Raw genomic sequence first — 21,038 nt, forward strand, 5'->3', positions numbered from 1 at the left:
TTCAGAGTGCCAAATCCAAATCCCAACAGCCCTGCCATGCCCTACTAAGCTAGGACCGGGTCAATCGTCTTAGATTTGCCTAAAGATCTCAGCAACGTCCATTTGTCGCATATAAGCACACACCCAGCAGTGTAAATGCATAGACATGCGTGAACACACACAAACTTTGTTGAGTTCAAATATTATTACCTGCGCTGTAGTTGTATAATCAAAGCTGACATTTTGACACATACTCTATGCAGACTGGACAATAATTCTATACAAGCTGGAATGAGATTTTCCAGCTCATCAAATTTCAGTTTGTGTTTTTTGTTATGACATCACCAGTGAGGGAGTGGAGGCCACCATACAGTCTCAATATGGCCTGGAAATTGACAGAGAATTTGGCCAGGAGAGGTTGCATGAGAAGGGGAAAGACTTGAAGTAGCAGGGAGGGGAGGCTTGCCAAAAAGTAAAGGCTCAAGCCTGAAGGCTTTTGGCAGGTGTTTTGTCTCTGCTATCCATCCAGCTGCTGACTAAAAACATGGGAGGTGTTACAAGAAAATCTATTAGCTGTACAGACAGACTCTAATCTCAGTAATCTTCTGTTCTAGCTACTTTTACCAACTACTACAGAGTGACGGCAAAGCATATCGTACTGTAGATAGTGGGACATTTCTCATGTCTAGGTTGTTCCAATATATAACAGGTATGAAAAGTCAGTCCAATTGGAGAGGATGCAGCTCCAAAACAACTCCATGAAGATCTGTTACCAAAAAAAGAGTTGAGTTAGTGGATAAACAGAAGAGTCAACCAGATGCAAACTTTCAGCAAATGATTAAGGTCATTTTTCTGGAAATCCTGAATCATAGTTAATTGTCTACCACAGCAGCGCCAACCTCATCAGTAACGTCTGCCAATTAGGTCAAGCCTGTTTCTACATGAATTAACCCATCTGACATTTTAATAAAGATGGTGGTCCAGTGATGGATGAACGGAGAATTGGTGTTGCGATGGCCCAATGAATTATGCACGACAATTTCCCTCCTTTCCGCCTTTTATTTTAAACCTCCTTTCATATGTTTCCAACCCCCCACTGACCTCTCTTGAACACCACTCATAGCGCTGGGTCTTGCGTGACGCGTTGACCTATTTGTAAGATGCATCCGGTTATGCAGCTATGAAATAATTCTGACTTCTGTCTATTTTTCCTCTTTACTGGGAAGCGGGAAGAAGTGCAGGGCAACAGGAGAGGTGAGGGAGTCAAGTAAGGGAAAAAAAGAAAGCGTGTGCAGCTTCAGTTACTGGGAAAAAGTGCGAGAGAGGCAGGCTGAATCCACACCAGCAGGCAGTCAGGCTGAGGTTGTCCAGGCCTCCAGGCCAAGGTGTGGTGGCACCACAATAGAGGAAGGATTAAATGGGAGATTAACAAGCTCAGCGTGAGTAAAAACAAAGACAAAAAAAAACACCTGCCCGCATGTCTAGGATATAACTACACACAATTATAAATTAAGAAATGAAACAGTGAAAGTGAAATTTTAGGTGTAACACATGGTTTTGGTTACATTTTTTTCTATCCCTGTATAAAATAATCAGTGTTTATCTCAGGTTAATCTGCATGCCAGTAATTCAAATTGGTCTCCTAGGCAAACCTGTGTATCTGGATAAGATCAAACATGAAAGACAACAGATTCCCATATGAACAGATGGTAAGGGCGATCTGTTAGCCGCTCAAAGATCCGACAGCAGCTTCAACTCAAGTGCGACACACTGACAGACACAATCAGTATTCGCTGTTGCTGCATGTTTGTGTGTGTGCGCGCATCTATGTGTGCGTGTGCGCATGAGAGCGGGTATTTATAAAACTATCACCACATTATCATGCCTAAGACATGTGAGCAGGCGCGGCATCTTCATCCTTAATTCGTTTAGGACATATTGAGGTCATTTTCCCCGGGTTTACACAACATTGCGTGAGAAGGGAAGGGTATCTGGTGGATCCAATTGCCCTCTGTGAGGGCGGCAGTGCCTCCATGAATGTGGCCTTTGAGTGGCGAGAGACCAGTAGACATGTAGACAGCCTGTACTTACTGTATGTGGGAAACAGGCCCGATGCGACTTCAAACGTCCACAATGATGTTATTATGGTGCCCCCCACCACCACCACCACCACCACCACCCAACCCCCCCTCCTCCCTGAAGACTGTTTCCTTCTTTCTCTTCTTTCTGAGAACTTGTTGCTCATGAGTCACAAGGAAGGAGTCTCCAGTGATCTGTTGTTTATCCTCATATTACTCATGGTAGGATTTGGACGAATTCCCGCTTCAATTTCAAATAAGATGTTTTTTTGTTATCACTCCCTCTAGAGATGGAAACTGAATTATCGCTATGACAATCCCCTTTTCTCCCCCTGTCCCGTGGCCAAACTGCATTTACAGCATTTATTTCAATGAGCAAAAGAATGCGCAGAACATTGGACATCATGGCCATGTGGTTTTCAGCAGAGGTGGGGGGGAGAAAGTCATCCCTGTTTTTAAAGGTAAACAGGGATAATTTGGTAGGGTGTAATGGAAAAACACATGAAAAAGTTCTGCTGTGATAATTTGGCTGTTTTTAAAGCGATAACCTTAACCAACCCTAGCCACAAAAAAAAGCATTTCACATCCCTTCATCCTTAAGTGGGCTGTCTATATCGTTGAGCCAAGATTATATATAACACAGCTTCTCAGTAAAGATTTGAGAGGCAATCATTTCTAAGTGGTAGCAAAATTTAACTTTATCCCCAAGCAAAACCAAACTTTTTACAATATTTTGGTTTGCCACAGTAAAAGTATGTGAAAAGAGCTTCTCTGAACTTGTATCAGACAGCTACGGACGACGAGTGGATGTGACTCAGCTTTGATTTTTGTGCTATATTTACTCGGGCTTTCAGCCTCGGTGCGGGCTGTCATATCAACATCTTCTGGGTGTCAGAATCTGTGCTGGGCCAGGCTGACTTTTGACAGCAAGAAAGTGGGTTAAACATCAGAATGGCTTTTTTTTAAGTCACATTAATTTGTCAAAATTTTGCCTTCTTGAGTGTTAGGTGCTGTAAAGCAAACAGAGGTGATGATGTCTTTCTTCTTGTCTCTTTATCTTGTGTTAAGCTTTTCTATAGTATATCATAAACATATGCATGTGTTTCATAAAGCAGAGTCATCAAACAGAGAATCTGAAAGGGGAAGTCTCTGCATTGTGGCTTTAACAGTACACAAACATGCCAACACACCACTCACTTTTCCCATTAATCTTCCAGCGCTCACACTAATTGTGATTCCACATTGCATGTATTAATTTAGACACGGAGCCAAGAAAAGCACTGAGCTCCGTTATAGTCGAAAGAATCCTGTGTAAGAAATCAAATATGATTGAAAAATTATGGGAGTGGTGTATGAAAAATAAACATGAGTGGAAGCCACTTCCAGCTCTATATTTGACAGATGACAGTGTATGAAAACACAGATCAGACAGCGTCGGGGCTCCGGCTAGATAAATGTGACCACATTTTTGTGTGGGGGGAGGTTTTATGTGTGTTGTGTGTGTGATGCATATTTAAAACGTTTGCAATTTGATGATGAAAACAAACCCTGGCACATTAGCATGGATAATTTCCCAGCTCCGCACGCAAACTTAGAGCAGGGGAGGGCCCCAGTGTGAGAGTGTGTGTCTGTGTCAGTCTGTGTGTGTGTGTTGCTGTGGGTGAAGCCAGCAGCTGTTTAAATCCACTCTAACAGTGCTCTCTCCACAACATGCCAATTTAAACAATCCTCAGGGACAGAAACAGTCCAACGCTTCTCTTCACCATCACTTTGTCATTTTCGCTCTTTTTCTCCTTCCTCTTCTTTTTTTTTCATGCTGTTGAAACTATTCGCCGTGCGCAAGTTTCATGATGAGCTCATGCACCTGATTTGACTTGATCTCTTTGCTCACTGTCATGTACTGTCTTTAAGAGCTCATGCCGCCGTGCCTGATGAATAATAAGTCATGAGATCAGTCCTGCACTTATCCCTGGAAGGTCCAGAGCCTCGCTGCCTGTGGCTCCACTTCTACTAAGGTCACGAACCATGGTGACGGGAAACAGCCGTGCCCAAGTATTTATTACATAAAAAGATCCTATTTAAGTAGAAAAGCCCAGTTTTGCTCCTTGCTCAAATATTTCAATACTGCAGAAGCTTGAATGGAAAGTGGCGCTCAAGAGACAAATACTGAGAAAGGTTCAGTTAAAGTGCGAGTGATGCTGTGAAGTAAATGTGCACTACAAGGCTGAGTACAAAGTTAGATTTTAATCACTGAAAGGAGCTGAAATGTTAGCTTAAGGAGAGAAACTGACACGGACGTTGTATAAAGTGAAGGAAAACACGTATGTCGTATCAAGCACGTAGGTGAAAAGACGGCGTCAGCTGAAGCTGGCCAGAGTGCAAACAATGAAAGCAGCTGTAGTAAAAAACAAAGGAAGTTTGTGAAAAAAACCTTCAGAAAAGCTGAAGGAGGCTTGTTTTTGGTAGCAGAGATCTGACACCCGCAAGGATTCAACGCGTCAGCTGAAGCTGAAGCGTACTTTAAAGAGATGAAAGGAGTGGAGATGAAACACTAAAGAGAGTACCAGCTCCTCACTAAAAATATTTAAATCTCCTTTAATATAGCATTAACACTGACAGGCTTTAAAAAAAACGTGTGTTAAAGAATCATTAAGTGATGGGAAAAAGAGTAGCTTTTATATTTTTATTCACAGGCATGTATTTGTAGACTCCTTCTTAAAGAAATGGTTCAAATTCCTGCCTTAAAAATCAAATAGTGTAAAGACCAGAGTGAACCAAAGCAACTCCCCTCAAGATAAAACTGCAACGCAGCCGTTAAAAATAGCATCCTTCCCCTTCATTATTCAGTTATTACATCTTTTATGCTTTTCTCCTTTTCTCTTCTTTATTTTCAGTTGACACTGGAAAGTTCACAATGCCCAGAAAGCCCCAGACAGCTTTCACCATGAACTCCCACAGTGGGCCTTTGGTTTGCTAGTGATGTTAGTGAAAACCTCCAGTGGGGCCCAGTGCGTCCAGCAGCTTCCTTAACAGGAAAACTGCCCTGGTTTCAAGCTCTGCAGAGGAATTAACTACTGTGAACCCAGTTACAAATAAAGCAAACACTTGTTTGAGTTTCCTGCTTTAACAGCATCTCGCTAAAGATTTTGCAAAGTCTGTGTTAAATGTGCGGTCGTGCTACATTATAATCCCCACTTTAGCTCTTCTGAATAACTTTACGATGTCGTGTTAAGTCCAGTTAACACTCTGGGGATGCGAGATGAAACTCCCTGCCCTGCTGATAGTCTTGTTTGCGCACACATGCACACAAATGTGCACATCCCAAATAAATCCCGGTAAGCATTAGGGCCCCCGTCACAGCTCTGTTTACTGTAGAACACTTAAGATATACCTTCCTTTCTCCTGGCTAACAAATAACACCCGGAGGGCTTGAGGGCTGAGCCAAGCACAAGTCACGCAACTGCCTCTCTCTCTCTCTCTCTCACTCAGTTGCTTCTTCCCTCCCACACACACACACACACACACACACACACACACACACACACACACACACAAACTTTCATCTTCCTGACTGACTGAATACCTGGCTGCCTTGGTGAGACATTTGCCCCTGCAGAGCCTTCCCCCTTTAACAATGCGCCTGGACGCTGTCAAGTCACAGACGATTCTGCAGCTGTTAACTGATGTTCAGCTTCCCTTCGTCTTTCTTTTGCTTTGGCCGTGTACAAGTGAATGCATGTGCGCATACGTGTGTGTTTGTGTCTGTGAGAGATAAAGCGCCCTACCATTACCCTCGTTCCCTCTCACTGTACCCTCTGCTTGCGTCTATCTCCAAACTAAAAATATTTTGTCAGGCTCACTCATTCGATCATAATTCGGCAGAGAGCAGGAGTTCACTCAGAGTTCAGTCTGCTCTGGGTGCGCAGAGTGCAGCAACGGCCTGCCAGCCAATAAAAAAAAAACACACACACACAAACCCTTTTAGACACCCTCTTGCATCACATTCTCTTGTCCTCTTTAATTAGCTCTTACTATGCCCTTTCTCACTGGAATATATGCCTTTTATAGGAAGATGTTTTCGCTTAGTATTATTTCAATTTGTATGGTTGAATCTGCAACACACTATGTAATTCTGAAAAAAAATCTTCCCCCCTCTGAAAGCTTCTCCAAATAACCCTAACTTTATATGACATGATCCAAGGAACTATTTTTCTATTTTTACTCAGGCTGCTGTTTTTCCCATATCACATGCTGATGAAAGGGGACCTCATCTGGCTGACGGTAGTTAGCGTATCGAGCTGTATCGGGTCAGATGCCACCTTTGGTTAGTGATCTTTCCAACCGCATGGAAACATATCGATTTACATTAGGGAACAACAGCAGGGACCGGGTCTGGGCATTGTTGCACACTGAAGCATGCTTCAATTAAGATAAATGGAGGTGACAGACAAAACAAACGGTCTGATGTACAGTATGCTCGGGAGACCAGAGCATAGACACAGCCTGACGACATGTCGTACACGTGGTAGTCGTGCCATGCCACGATCGTTATCACTAATATTGCTTATAACGAGCATATGCTTTGGCTCCTTTGCATTTAATCCTCAACGCATTGCTTCTGGTGCTTGTAGAGCGTTACCAGGTTCAGGAGTCTGTAATGACGATGCATTTAGGCGCATCTGTGGACTACATGTGTGTTTGTTGAATTTGACCTTAATTGTGTTATTTTGATATTTATTACCAGATTTTCTTGGCATAACATTGACCACTCATTCACTAGCAACTGTAAAGAGTCTCTCAGTTTGCCATCAGGCACTCCCTGTGGTCAGTCCATGAAAGCAGGATGCTTTGATTCCTGCCTTAATATATATATATATATTTAAATTCTTTATTTTTTTCTTAGTTCCCTACCAGCAGTGTTGCAAAATCGATTTAGTTTCTGAAATCCGGTAATTCCACAATAAACACATGCAAGACTTTTACAGGAAGACGTTCTGTTGAAATGCTCGCATGCCACAAAAGAAAAAACCAAATAAACAAAAAAAGCTTAATGAGTTATCAAATGGGCTTTCAACATGTGGCTTTAGGAAGTAGTAAACCTGTAAGCCATATTCCATGTTTGCAGGGACATCAACATTGTCTATTTGTTTGTTTTGTGAAAGAATTAGCATAAATTGGCATTTCAAAAATATTTAATCTAATCCAAAAATGAAAAAGGGTAAAAGGTTGCAAAGCATTGCAGGAAATGCCTGCTTGTAACAATAAATAAATAAATGGCACAGTGCAAACCCAAAGAAAAAAACGCTTTTTAATGAGAAATAAGTCTGCCAACAGCGTTACCATACTGTTACTGTAGATTCACTGCACAACCAGCAATCTTTAAATACCATTGACTTCAGAGTAGCATGTTAACATTTCTAATGGCATGCAATAATATTGTAAACGATGTAAAACACCAGCTGGGCTATGTCAGCGTGTTTGTAGCTGCGCTGCTTCCTTAAAGTGCTCCCATAATATTATTATCATCTTAATCTCCAGGGGCTTTGGGTTGCTTGCTGCCTCCCTCCTTGCCCACCCGCCCCCCTCTACCCTCGCTCAGGCTGCGTATCACACTAAGCGGTAGTTGTGACAGTGATTACACTAGACAGCTTCAAACAATAGTGTTGGGCCAACAAAGGCTGCTGCTCCCTCTGCATGAGCCCTGACTGTCTATTCACACTCACCCAAACTGAAACACACACTCTACCCGTCAGTCAGCATGCAGGCACGCACACACACACACACACACACACACACACACACACACACACACACACACACACACACACACACACACACACACACACACTTACACCTCCCATTGCTGAATGGTCTCCACTAGCTGTTACAGTTGGCGTCTAACGGGGCTCCTATTCTGCATTGATTTGAGCAATTCACTTATGGCCTTCAGTGATCCCAGGGGACTCTTGGGGGGCCCCCCAGGCCTACAGACTCCAACTCCACTCAAGTGAGTTCAGTGTCTCTGGCACAAGAGGCCAAGCAGAGACAAAGCCAGTGTCATGCTTTAGATTCAAGCAACTAATGAGTTAACTGTGAGGATGCTGAATGCGTACGGCGACATTTCCATTCATGGTTTTTGACATATACAAGGGATTAGCATGGCTGGCCAGTCGCACTACTTAACAGCTATTGTGTGGCTGATTACTGCAAAGGGGGGGGAAACACATGCACGAGGGTGGGAGAGAGAGCTGACATGCAACTAATGCGCTGCTGAACACAGACTCAATGGGCAGACAATACCTCTATGTTAGCCATAAAACTACTCAAAGCTAAAAATATGCACGCATCCAGGGCAATTTTTCTTTTACAAATTGCCTGGATTATGCAATAAAAATGGTATCACCCACTTAAGGTGCTTATCCCACCTAAAACTATTTGATTAGTGTGATTTTAATGGTGAGCTTAATGGCAAAAAATGTTAAAATTAGTCCAAAGATTGGGACAATAACAGACTAGTTTAAGTTGGAGCGGACACCCTGTAATCTCTTATGTTGTAAAGTAAACAGTAAAAAACACTAACAGTCAGTCAGAGCAATTCCTTATCTTGGATTAGATTTTTTGATCTACAAGTTTTCTACCAATGGGTGCTAGGGAAAGTTACATGGGTAAAAGTGCTCACATTAAAAAACAAAGACTGTCAGTAGAAGTATCTTTGTCACTATACTGTGTATAAATCCTTCTGTCAAACCCTTTCCCCATCAAACCAGCTGGATTTTTGCATGCCAAAATAAATGGAAAGAATGATAAGAACATGAGCACAGGCTCATAACAGTGAGAACACCTTAACATTTACACCGGAAATGTATTAAGGGGCCATACATCTACCTTTGTATACAGACATCGCATGCAAAGGAAAGAGGAAGAAGAAAAAAGCCTGACCACTGGCATTTAGCTCGATCACGCACTCCTCATGAAGCAAAAATGGAGACGAGAGGTGAATTTCTTCCAAAGAGGTCAGAGAAAATTACAGGAGGGCAGAACACAACAAAGGGGGAAAGAGGAGAAGACAGAGATAAAAAGAAAGAAATGTTGGGCAAAGAAAAAAGACAGGGATGGGTAGAAAAGAAGGGGTGGGGGCTCTGGTGGATGTGTACCCTCATTTGAAGATGATAATCTTGCACAAGAGCAAATTTTGTCGGCTTCAACAGCACACACGGAGATGTTATGACCCATTATCTCCATGGATGCTCGTAATCAATACACACAAGTAGCTCTTCTGAGGATGTACTGATGTGTGCTGATCGGAAAACGATGAGTAGCTGCATGAAACGCTTTAATGAATTGTCCAGAAAAAATAATCGTGAGAATGGAAGCTGCTGGCTCGAGCTCTGGTTACTGTGTGTCACGAACGCTCAAAGGAAGCTTTTGTCCACTTTCAGAAACATGGCGTTCACACCATCACCTCTCACTCTCCTACTTTTGCTCCTACTTTTAGAAAGTCTTGGAATCCAGCAGCTCGGCATGAACTGGAGATTTCATGCAGCTGACATCAGCAGAGCAGTCAGTCTGTATCCGTCTTAAGGCTTGTTGCGACATGTGACATTTAACTGGCACGAACGGCAGATTCATGTTAACGTCCACGCTAACATTTTATTGCTTCTGATGCACTTAAACATTTAAATATACGCAAACATGGAATCTTAAATCAGCTCGTAAGACTTGCTTTAGCTACTCAAGAAGTCAAGAGTCAAAATAAATGAATTAATAAATAAAAGGGGTTTAATAGAGGGTTTAATTGGAGATAATTTATTTGAATTTTAGGAGCACGACCACACCTCCATACACTTTTTTTGGTTCTCTGACTATACAGGACCCGCCGTTCCAGCTAGTGAAGTGTTTATTTAAAACACACGCGCGCACACACACAAAAACTATAGATAAATACAAGATGAATATCGAGCTGAGCAGCAAAACCAGTCAGTGTATATGCCCTCAAGCTAACGTGTTCAACATCTTCATGTTGACATTTCACGGGTATAATTTATAACAATGCCCAGCAGCTGAATCATTAACAGACACCAGCGTTTCAGTGACAGGAATATCTTCTTCTTCTTTTTTTTAAACCAAACAAATAAAAACATTTCCAAAAAGTTGGGATGGTGTGTAAAAATGTAAATAAAAACTGAATGAAATGACTAGCAGATGAGATGGTTTTTTACTATTTAGCACTTTCTGCGCATCCTGAGGGGACTTACTGCTGAGAGCAAACTATTTGAGGCCTCTAGTAAAACCGCTGTTTCTTTTTCTTTTTTTCTTTTTACATCTTTTATGTGGGTGACATTCTGATGTTGTAGTATCTACAAAATGTGGTTTGGCATTGTTTTGCTAAAATAAGCAAAGCCTTCCATGAAAAAGAAACCTGCATATATTACTCCAGACTGTTATATATATCGTTTAGCATTGATGAAGGCTTCGCAAAGGTGCAAGTTACTGAGCTTGGGCTCAGACGAGACAGTGGCTTTTCTTTGTTTCTACATGCTTTTAACTTGAATTTATAAAAACACTGTTAGTTTTCAGAACTGTTCCCAGGCTCGTGCTGGGGTTGCCACATTAGAAAAGTGTCGGTTTTTAATGCTTGTCCAAGGATCACTTCATTCAATATTGGTTCTCGGCCTTCTCCCTTGTGTACAGAGATTTATTTAGCCTCTCTGAATCTTTTAATGATATTACGTACCACCGATAATGAAATCTTCAAATTCTTTGCAATCTTATGTAAAAAAACATCAGTCTATCTGAGCACCACAGGGGTGAAAACGCCAGCCCACCTTTACTTCTGAAACACTGAGCCTGTCTGTAATGTCTTTTTATACTCGCTTATGTTCCTAAGCTGTTCTCAGTTAACCTTGTTTATTAAGAGATGTTCCATCGCAATTACAGGTTACAGTTGCTGGGGCTTTTCAAAAATATTTTCTGTATGGTAAATGGTAAATGGCCTGTATTTATATAGCGCTTTACTAGTCCCTAAGGACCCCAAAGCGCTTTACATATCCAGTCATCCACCCATTCACACACACATTCACACACTGGTGATGGCAAGCTACATTGTAGCCACAGCCACCCTGGGGCGCACTGACAGAGGCGATGATGATGATTACACAAATCTTTAGGTTTGTAGCTGCCAAGTCCGCAACATTTTTGAAATTAAAAAACAGGAATAGTCTAGACAGGATAGACAGATTAAGGCACAAATATGTGTGTTGAGTCTAGGATGCTAACATCTACAGACCCATAGATCTGTACTGCGCTGGACTAAATGGGTCAAATACAAATTGAACAAGCTGTTGATACTTTCTAATAGCCTGGTTTAAAAAAGGGAACAGCTGTGAACACCGTCTATGATTCACCGGAAATTTTTTTGGAGAAAGCTTTTTGTTTCCTAAACCGCAATAAACTGACCACATGCTGACCTTTTTGTTGCTAAACCTTTTCAGTTCATTTACAGTCTGCTCAGATCACCGATTTGTCTCGGACTCTGCCTCGCCATCTTGTCTGCCTTTGGGTTGCAAAGTATTAAGGAAGGAAAGAGTGTGGGGTCACTCCGAGTTTAGTAAACACAAAGTCCATCTGTAATGTGACCTGATACACATTTTCACCCATGGGCAAAGACTCCATTCACAAACGGCTATCACGCAGCAGCACTTCCCTCTTTGGGAAATCAAATGGTCCGCACTTTTATTACCCGGATTTGATACAGACTTGACATAAAAAGGATTAACCCAATTAGCAATGAAGACCGGGCTTACGTCCGTGAAATTCTCCAAAATTAGGAGGTGATCTAATAAGAACCTGATTGTTTTGTGCTGTTCCATCCTTCCTCATTTGCACGGCGAGTTACAAAACTGTCTCCTGTCTGCTGGTTGACGTCACAAATGGTGTGCGCCTGGCGTGAGTCTGTGGGTTCTGTGGTCTTTTTTTCTCTTCCTCTTTTATTATAGCTCAGCCAGCATTTAGAGTCAGACAACACGCATATATAAACCTGTCTGCTATTAGCAGATCTGCGCATTGATGGCTGGTAAACAAAACTCAGTATACCAGCGGGATGGTGGGCACATCCCAACTTGGCGTAAACTGGTAGACTTGCACTGAAGTCTCTCGTTACATTGTCTGGGTATGTTCTCATACGCTGTCAACACCCCGACCGGACGACAGCTATGAGGGACGGTTGGGTTTTAATTAAGGACTTCCAGAAACACACACGCACACAGATTTCTAAATATACTTCAATGCAGTGTGGATACATTTACACCGCAGGTATTTATATTTGGACTGAAATCTGTTTTTGGTGGTAACATTAGGGAGTGTTATGACATGCACTCCTAGACAGTGCTAAGTTTTCAGATCAGATGATTTAGCTTTACAGGTTGCTGAGAACTGTGTGTAGAGGCTTTTTTATTTCTAGAATTAAAGAGAAGGATCCATTCTAACTCTGCTGACTCTATCTATATTCAGTATTTATCATGTTTTCGATTAAAAAAAAGATTTTGTAGTTGTAACTCCTTTAAGTACCAAGAAAGATGCAGAAAAACTATTAAAATAACTGTTGTTCTACCAAACTTTGTGATAGTTTTAGTTGTTTTTCATAAAGTTGATTGCCGGCATGAGGCACGAAGGCATGAAGCAATATATCCTTGGCAGGATTGCAGATGGATTTAAAAACAAAACAACACACACACAAATCCTATAAGCACACTGGATATCATTCGGTGATTATATTTTAAAGTGCAAACAACTTCCCTGCTGCATCGAAAGTACATATTGGCCCCAAAAAGTTCATTTTTGTCCTGTTCACACCACAGAAGAACTGTCTAACTAACTAACAACTGATACATATCTGCATTATCCATACAGATTTAATATAGGTTTGATAGTCTACGTGGTAGATCTGAGTACAGAAAAAGGCTGCAAATAATAGCACGCAGGAAACGAGTGTGGCATAATTAACTGTTTATTTACAGAGGTTCAGTAGCAAAAGGTTTAAGATCATATTTATTCAATGCCATGTTCTCTGGTTAGGACAACGCTTCCTGATACAGTCAGGTGTCTATTCTTGGTTACTGGGAAAGTGTGGTGGTCTTAGAGCCTTGTTTGCAGGCACAAAACACCAAGAGAAGTTTCAGGACCAACTGAAACAGTTTTTTTCTTCACACAATTCACGTTTGAAAATGTTCCGCTCGATCGGAGACACGCTGATGTGGAACGGGGCTGCAACAGTATTTCAACCACAAGCTGCACTCCAACTTGCAAACGTGTGACCACATTATAAGCAAACAAAGACCACAAACAGAGCATAATGATCCCTGACATTTTTAAAATATAAGTCGTACCAACAGCTAGTATTAGTGCATTGTTATGAATTACATCAACCGATATAAAACCCATAACAGTGCAACGCATTCAGCCCTAGTTATTAGAGAGGCAGCATGTGCATTAGCAAAGAAGATGCTGCCCAGTTTATTATTATCTCTAGCTCTGTTGACTTTCCACTCTCATTAAAGGCAGATCCAATTCTTCCAATATCTTCTCAGAGGAAAGTGGGGGTGAAGAGTAATAAAGGAAAAAGAAAAGTTATTGAACACCATTAATCAAAGCGATGACTCCTCATCCAGCTTTATTTTATCAGGATCCCTTTAATGTCATTGATATAGAAAAATACAACCCCCTGCCAGCATCTCTCAAAAAGGGAATGTTCCCTTTAAGAGTTGCCTTTAATTACCTAATCCCTGAAAAAAATGCAGCAACCTTATTAAAATTTAAAAAAAAAAGAACAAGAATATTCTACTTTAAAATAATGAGAAACACAATCACACAAACAGGGTAAAACACATATGCACCGGAGGAGAAATACAGGCAATCGGGCCAGAAAGACAAATGAGGAGAGATAGTTAATCCTAAGGGTAAATATTTAACAAGCTCAGCAATTACAGCTAGGGCAGAGAAAAGAGCAGAATTACAACTGCTGACTGTCAGCTCTCACATACGTTCATGCGGACCTACCTGATTGGACATCTGCCTAAAAAGGCAGGAAAAAAAGCCTACTGTGGCCTTTAATCAAATTTAAATGAAAAACATGGGACAAAGAGTTCCACGCAGCTGTAGGCTACAAACTGATGACTTTCTTTCCTTTTTTAAAATTTATTTATTCTTATTATTTTTGTTATTTTTAAAGGAGAGCTTTGCCCCTCTGGGGCCATTTTCACTAGCTCGGCAAACTTTACTGCTAGAGTAATGGTTTATGGAAAGAGGAGAATATGACTTTTTGCCGCGTCCCGTCTCGACTCGGGGAAAAATGTGGCAGCAGAACTCAACTTTAACAAAGAAAATGAAACTAGGCCACCAGTTTTCAGTTTTCACATGGATGTCAGAAGACGGGTACATTTTATAAGTTTATAATAATCAATTAAGTAATATTTACTTACAATGTGCCTTTCACAGACAAGGGGTCACAAAGAGAGTAAAATAAATCAGTAAAAGTACCAACAAAACAAACCTGCTTAAAAAAAATAATTTTTAAAGGGCAAATGCTTGCACAGTGGTGGTTTCCATTAGACAGTAGCTTCAACTCTAAAGTTACATTTCTAACAGTGTCCCTTATTTTCTTATCTGTAAAAACATTTGGTTGTTAGGCCCGCTTGTGAAAACGTTCCTGTGCCATGCATCTGTCTACAAGCAGACAAAGAAAAAAAAAGTATAGAAATTGTTTATGTATGCAAAATACTTTCACTCTTTATTTATTTATTTGCTAGTTTTTCCTCTATTATAGATGCATATGAAATAGTGCATGTAGTGATCTCAGTCATGGGCCTTTAAACAAATCATCTAAATTTCCAGTGAAGTTCTGATCCCAGTGGAATATGATGATTCAGGCAAGCTTTTTATTCTCACACACACACACACACACACACACACACACACACACACACACACACACACACACACACACACACCCTTAGGGTATATTTGCATGAACTACGTGGCCACACACTGTTCAATGAGCTCCACCTTCGAGTTGTCACGCAACAAAGACAACCAGCATAGAATCTCAGGGAGCTTCCAGAACACCTGCTGCTGCACGGTTTCCCTCTCCTCCTGCCTGTCTGCACCTTTCAGCACACCTTGCATGACATACCTGAATAGTCTCAGATCAAGTTGATAAACTTATGCTTTTACAAAGATAAATGGTATAACTGTAGTCAAATTTCCCACCCACTGCTGTATCTGAACAAACTGAAAAGGATATCAGCCATAGCTCAGCTCAGTAGCAGCTTCACACAGTCCCTCCGGTGGAAATACAGAGTAACTGCACCTTAAAAAGTCTGTGCTTCCCCCAGAAAAAGTGGTTATAAGAACAAATGAAACTTAAGGTTGCTGGTTTCATGCTTTCATAATGTGTTTTCGTCTCAATGACTCACTTTTGAAATGAAGAAAGAAAAAAAGAAACAGACAAATATGACGGTCGCTGAAAACCACAGGGAGGATGTGGAAACTTACTTGTTCATCTCCAGATTTATCTGGAAAAGCTCTGATCAACACTCCATGTGTAAATATCAGTGGAAAGCCCGAACGAGTTTATCAAATGAAGGAGGGCAAGACATTCCACATGTATACCAACTCAAATCGCACTAATTAATCTCATTACCAGAGCATCAAAAGACAGATAAGCCGGTCACAACTGCCACTGATAACAAGGCACCCAGCAGAGGTGGGGAAAACAGACAGAAGCCTTGGCGTGAACGCATCTTCAAAGAGTTCGGAATAAAGGATCTTAAATGATCTTTTCCACATTTACCTTTTTTGTAATGCTTAAAAAAACCCTGCACAGATATATTCAAGAAAACTCCCCCTTGTGAGCGTAGTTTTCACCCAGCAGCGTTGCCACTCAAGCCAACGGCTTCTGCACACCTTTCAACACTTGCACCAGCCTCCACACATGACTGAACTGAACCGTCTCCTTCCCTTTGCAGCTCTCAGATGGCATCGACAGTCCTCGGCATCACTCTTCGTTAAAGCGGTGGTTGTGGTCTTTATCTCTGCGTGAGCCCTGATCTGGGAAATGCCCCTTTAATAACTCCATTCAGCACCTGCCTGCCAACTTTGTGTGGTGGCTAAGCTGAATAAGGCAACAAATGATCGAGGTTAAGCGTCAGAGGAGGATCAGGAGGAGGAGGAGAAGGTTAAAGACTAGCTGCAAAACTTTGAGGACACCAGAGCCTCACAAATTCATCTGCCGTCTCCTCGAAGAGAGCTTTCAGTGAGAATTTTCTTTCAGCCCCGAGGGCAGGCTAGGTAGTGAACCTCTCGGGAGCTCCGCTGCTGCTTCTTCTTCACTGCCCTGCCTTTCCCTTTTATCCTACTAATGCTTTTTCTCCTTGCAAGAGTGCTCGTTTTTTGTAATAATAAAAAAGTGCCTCTTGTTTCTAGGCCTGTCACATCCAGCTGTGCCAGTAGCCGCTGTGTTGATAAGGCAGCTGCCAAGGCCACTGGCAACAAAATACTTTCTAAAGCAGCGCATAAATATTTGAAGCAAATCGTGGAGGAACACGAGGAGAGGACGGGAGGCATTCAGTTGACAGTGGGAGGGTGGGAAAACTCAAAATGCCTTCTAATTACATGCGTTTAAAAGAGATAAGGTCATAATAGTTATTTGCGGTTCCTCGTATCTAGAAAGCATTTTCACATCGTAAATCACTGTAATCTGAAGTGTAATGGCAACATGCACAGATCTTCTTATCTACGTTTTTGCTACGGAGCCTTGGGGAATCTCACTCCTGAGGCCGACAGAAAGAGTGCACAGGTTATTCCAACACACTTTTTTTTAGCTCAGTATTCTGACATTTAAAGCCTTTGAAATTACAATTTACATGTCAAAGTGTTGCAAAACACTATGCATTCTTTCCATCTGCTGAAAGGAAGACATTACTACCTATAGTTCTGTTACCACTATTTCTGTGTTTGCATAGTAAAAGTGAATTATTCACAACCCTCCGCTTTGCTCCAATAATGTCCAGGTAACTGAATCAGAAGTGGACAACAGAGGCCTCTATGTTCATATGCAAAAAAAACAAAACAAAACAAAACAAAGAAGAAAATTTAAAGCTATTTATTGGCCTGACCCACATCCACTCAGGAGCTTCCAGCTAACTCAAAGCCACACACTTCCACATAAGCAAAATACCTAAACCACTACTGCAACAATGCCGCCTTTTGTACCTCCTTTACCTTGGAAGAAACTCTTGACGCGGAGGTAGGAAACAGCAAGACGGAGCACTGACAGCTTGTCCAGCTTGGAGATGACATCTGGGTGGAATGGCAGCAGGCTGGCCAGGCGGTCCAGTTCAGCATTCAGCCTGTCCCGGTGCCGCTTGGATGGGTTGGTTTTCTCATTGGCAGAGGATGGCTTCCTGATGATGAGACGGATATAAGGTAAAGACAGATCCCAGGTCTGAGAGGACATCGGAGTGTGTGTGTGTGTGTGTGTGTGTGTACGTGCGCAACACTCCCCAAAAGCGACAGCAGCAGCACGAAGAAGAGGATTAAGTTTGTTTAACTTCACTTGTTGGAGCTACGCTACTGGTGAAAGCAAAGACGGTGGAAACGACATGATGCAGGCCTTTTTTACAGGGCGCACACACACACTTGTTGATTGTATCAGTAATATATGAAGTATGAAGTGTGGCACCAAGCCAGTTTTTAACACGCTATACCGCAAAAACGCCAAAACACACTCATATCAACACAGTGTCAGACTCTCTGAGGTTACAGTAAAGTGATTACTGACTCACTGTTTGAAGACTTTTTTGAAATAGATACCTATTGTTTTTTTTTTTTGCTAAATAGCTGTTCCTCATTTTGATGACACAAACAATAGGATGGTGTTTTGCCTTGTTTACGTATGGCAAGCATGGCAACTTGCAAACCAAGGACAGACACATGACCAGATAAACCACACAGTGTACGAGTCCGTTTTTCTTTAAAACCATAGTTCCTTTTGACTCAGCCTTCAACAACACAGCATGCACATCAATCATCTCTGCTTCCCTTTAAAAAAAAGAAGAAAAAAAAAGATGTGTGCATTCACCACCAGATAAAAGGAAGCGATTTGGGCATTTTTCTGATATCAAGCGTTTCTGTAGCTTTGTAGCTTTGCATTAAAGAGATGTGACATTAGAGGTACCGCACAGACGGCACGATCTTTCCCTGAGAGCATAAAACTCTCCTAGTTATTTGTGAACGTTAGTATCATGTACGGCTTTACCAGCTGACCTTAACACGATCCACATACGCAACGGTCAGCTCTGATTTCCACAGCTGAGAGTTTAAACTTTTCAGCTCACGCCGCGCCGAGACGTTTACATTAACGGTCGAATATATTTTCCACTTGTTGCCAGTGAAAGTGCGTAAAGAAATATGTTTAAATGTCACGGTGTGGTCTAGACTACAGTTTAAATCGCCTGTTACTTACACAAACTTTGAGTTGCGCAAATTCAGTATTAAATAATAATTAAAACTTCCCTTTAACTATAGTCTAAATCCTCAAGACTCTAATGGGCAATTAGCAGGCTCGGTTTGACGTGGCAAAGATTTCCCCCTTGTATTAGCAGCACTGTCAAAAATGCTACCGGCCTCGTTAAATTACCACTTCCCTCTTCAAAATCTTATACAACTTGCCAACCACTGCTCATGACATCAGCTGACATAACTGTCCAACAAAAAGTATCCTGGCATTAAAAGCCTTGGACATTTAAAACAGTGAACGAATGATACCGTGACTCCTGTGACTGCATTAAAACTATTTTGAAAAGGACATGCAAGGGTTAAAAAAAAAGAACCTGAAAAAATTCAATTAATTTTAATCATTGATCAATCAGCCCCATTTGTGCGTATTTGGAAACAAGTCCGTAGGAAACTTTGGACAGCTCACAGAGGGCAGTCAAATTCTAATTAATTAACTTTAAAGCAGGGTCTGCACCAGATCTGCTGACAGCAGTGTTAAATGAAAGTTGTGATAGATGTGAAGTCTTCTATTAAAACCCATACCAACTTGTGCTATAATTTGCACACCTTCATGCTAGAACCTCAATTACTTCCTGTCATTCATTATAACCTAGAATCACAGGGCAGAGAGAAGAAGTTTATTTTGAACCAACAAAAGTGTGCAGCCTCAGGAAACAATGACTGAACAGATGTGAACACATAAACAATAAATACTGAAGAGCGCTCCTTAACTGTTTCTGGATGGGCTTCCTCCTCTTTCTGCCCGCATACATGCAGTCTCCAGGAGGGATCATGATCTCGCGCTCCGTGGAGGTAACAGGTGCGCTGCGGAGGACACAGAATAACTTTACGTGAGGCTGGAGAAAGTACCCTGACCCACGCTGGAAGGGAGAGTGCATTCAAATATATACACACTCGCAGTTATATGTCACTGAAAAGTCCTCAGTTTGGAATAAATACGCAGGAAATTCCAGCATCCCTAAAAGTAAATACAACAATCCACTTAAAACAGCCTAAAGTGCTTTAAAGAAAAAAATATTAGGGAAATTGCAAAATAGGTTTATTATTACTCGATAGTGATATAAAAAAATAGCAAACATCTAATTGAATAAAACAAATTAACCAATAATAAAATACAAAAAAAGTAAAATAAATAAGTAGAGCACGCCGGTGCAACTTGGATAGCCTGTATGCAAAACTGCAGAAGACATGCTGAATGCTTAAAATCAGAAGAAAATTAAATAAAGAAACTGGAAATTTAAAATGACAAAAAAGCGCCACAAATGCGAGCACTGACCTGAGATATGTGCGGCTTTCTGTTAATTCCAGTATAGTGTTGGCTGTGGATTCACATTCACTTTAAGTGCTGAAAAGAGATGCGTCTCCCAGGGTGCACCGACTCCCAGCGATAAATCCAGGGGAAATCAAATAAATCTGAGTGGTCCTGTATGAGCTCCGAGCTGATGTTTTCATCAGCTTTGCACTGCTCGGGGCAGATGTTGGCTGATGCTTTATACCCAATTGAGTCGCCTTCACTTCCTCGCGTTTCAGGTGGCGGATTCCTCTGAATGACATGTCGAGCTCTTCGCACGCAACTCTCTGCCTCACAAACACGGCGCGAGCGCACACACACTAGGCTTATGTTGCATTCAGGCCCTGTCTGAATTTGGCAAACAACTTGTTTTGTTTATGTATTTTAACATGGCGGTTTTTTTCGTAATTGAGTAAATAATTATGGATGAATAATAGCTGAATATTATTCATTTTTTAGTTATACATGCGGGCTACTTTCAAGACTTGAAAGGAGCATGAAAAGTTACGTGTCGATAGGATTTTTTTCTGTATTCTGCAGAGCAGAGCTTCTGTTCGGTTTCATAAAATCACTAGAGATAAAAGCTAATGTCTACATTGTGGTGGTGCTATATTTGTTTAAATGTATGTGGTTTTTAGCACAGTTATTCGAAACTCGTGATATATTAGCAAATTTACGAAGAGTACTCAAATGCACCATTAGCCCAACCCGACCTGAGAGTAGTAGAGAGGGGAGGGGTCGCACGCGAAGGGCAGAGGAGGCACAAATCTGCCCCTTAAAACCGAGGCTGATGGTGGGTCAGGCGCTCGCAGATCGGAGGGATTTAGCTAACTAAGGGCTAAAGGAGACGTACACATTTTGCAAAGAAACCCCAAAATATCAAAGTGTAATGTGCGCTGGACTGGACTAAGCCTTTTCTTACTAAATTAGCGGATGCAGCTTCCAGAAACGGGCTCTGCGGGACCGGTTTGGCCGCTGCGTCAAGTTTTGTACAGACCGACAGACGCCATGCTTACGCCGGAAATGAGGCGAATGCGTTGTCAAAATAAAAGTAACGACTGATCCGCTGGATTTCGCTTGTACAATCTCTGGAATTAAAGCCGAAACTAGTGAGAGGA

At 41.6% G+C, this 21,038-nt stretch overlaps 1 protein-coding gene across 1 annotated transcript in view; it reads right to left on the reverse strand.

Annotated features, from left to right (window-relative positions):
- LOC309713932 (uncharacterized protein) overlaps positions 1-21,038 on the reverse strand; it is a 62,140-nt gene extending 41,102 nt beyond the window's left edge. The window contains exons 1-3 of the mRNA XM_082545858.1: positions 19,906-21,038; positions 19,341-19,433; positions 17,334-17,515 (exon numbers count right to left, since the gene is read on the reverse strand). Of these exons, the coding sequence (XP_082401984.1) occupies positions 17,334-17,515; positions 19,341-19,402 (244 nt within the window). The 5' untranslated portion in view covers positions 19,403-19,433; positions 19,906-21,038. The remainder of the gene's footprint in view (positions 1-17,333; positions 17,516-19,340; positions 19,434-19,905) is intronic.

The sequence above is a fragment of the Aulonocara stuartgranti genome (assembly GCF_965226115.1).
Source record: "Aulonocara stuartgranti genome assembly, chromosome: 9".
NCBI lineage: Eukaryota > Metazoa > Chordata > Actinopteri > Cichliformes > Cichlidae > Aulonocara > Aulonocara stuartgranti.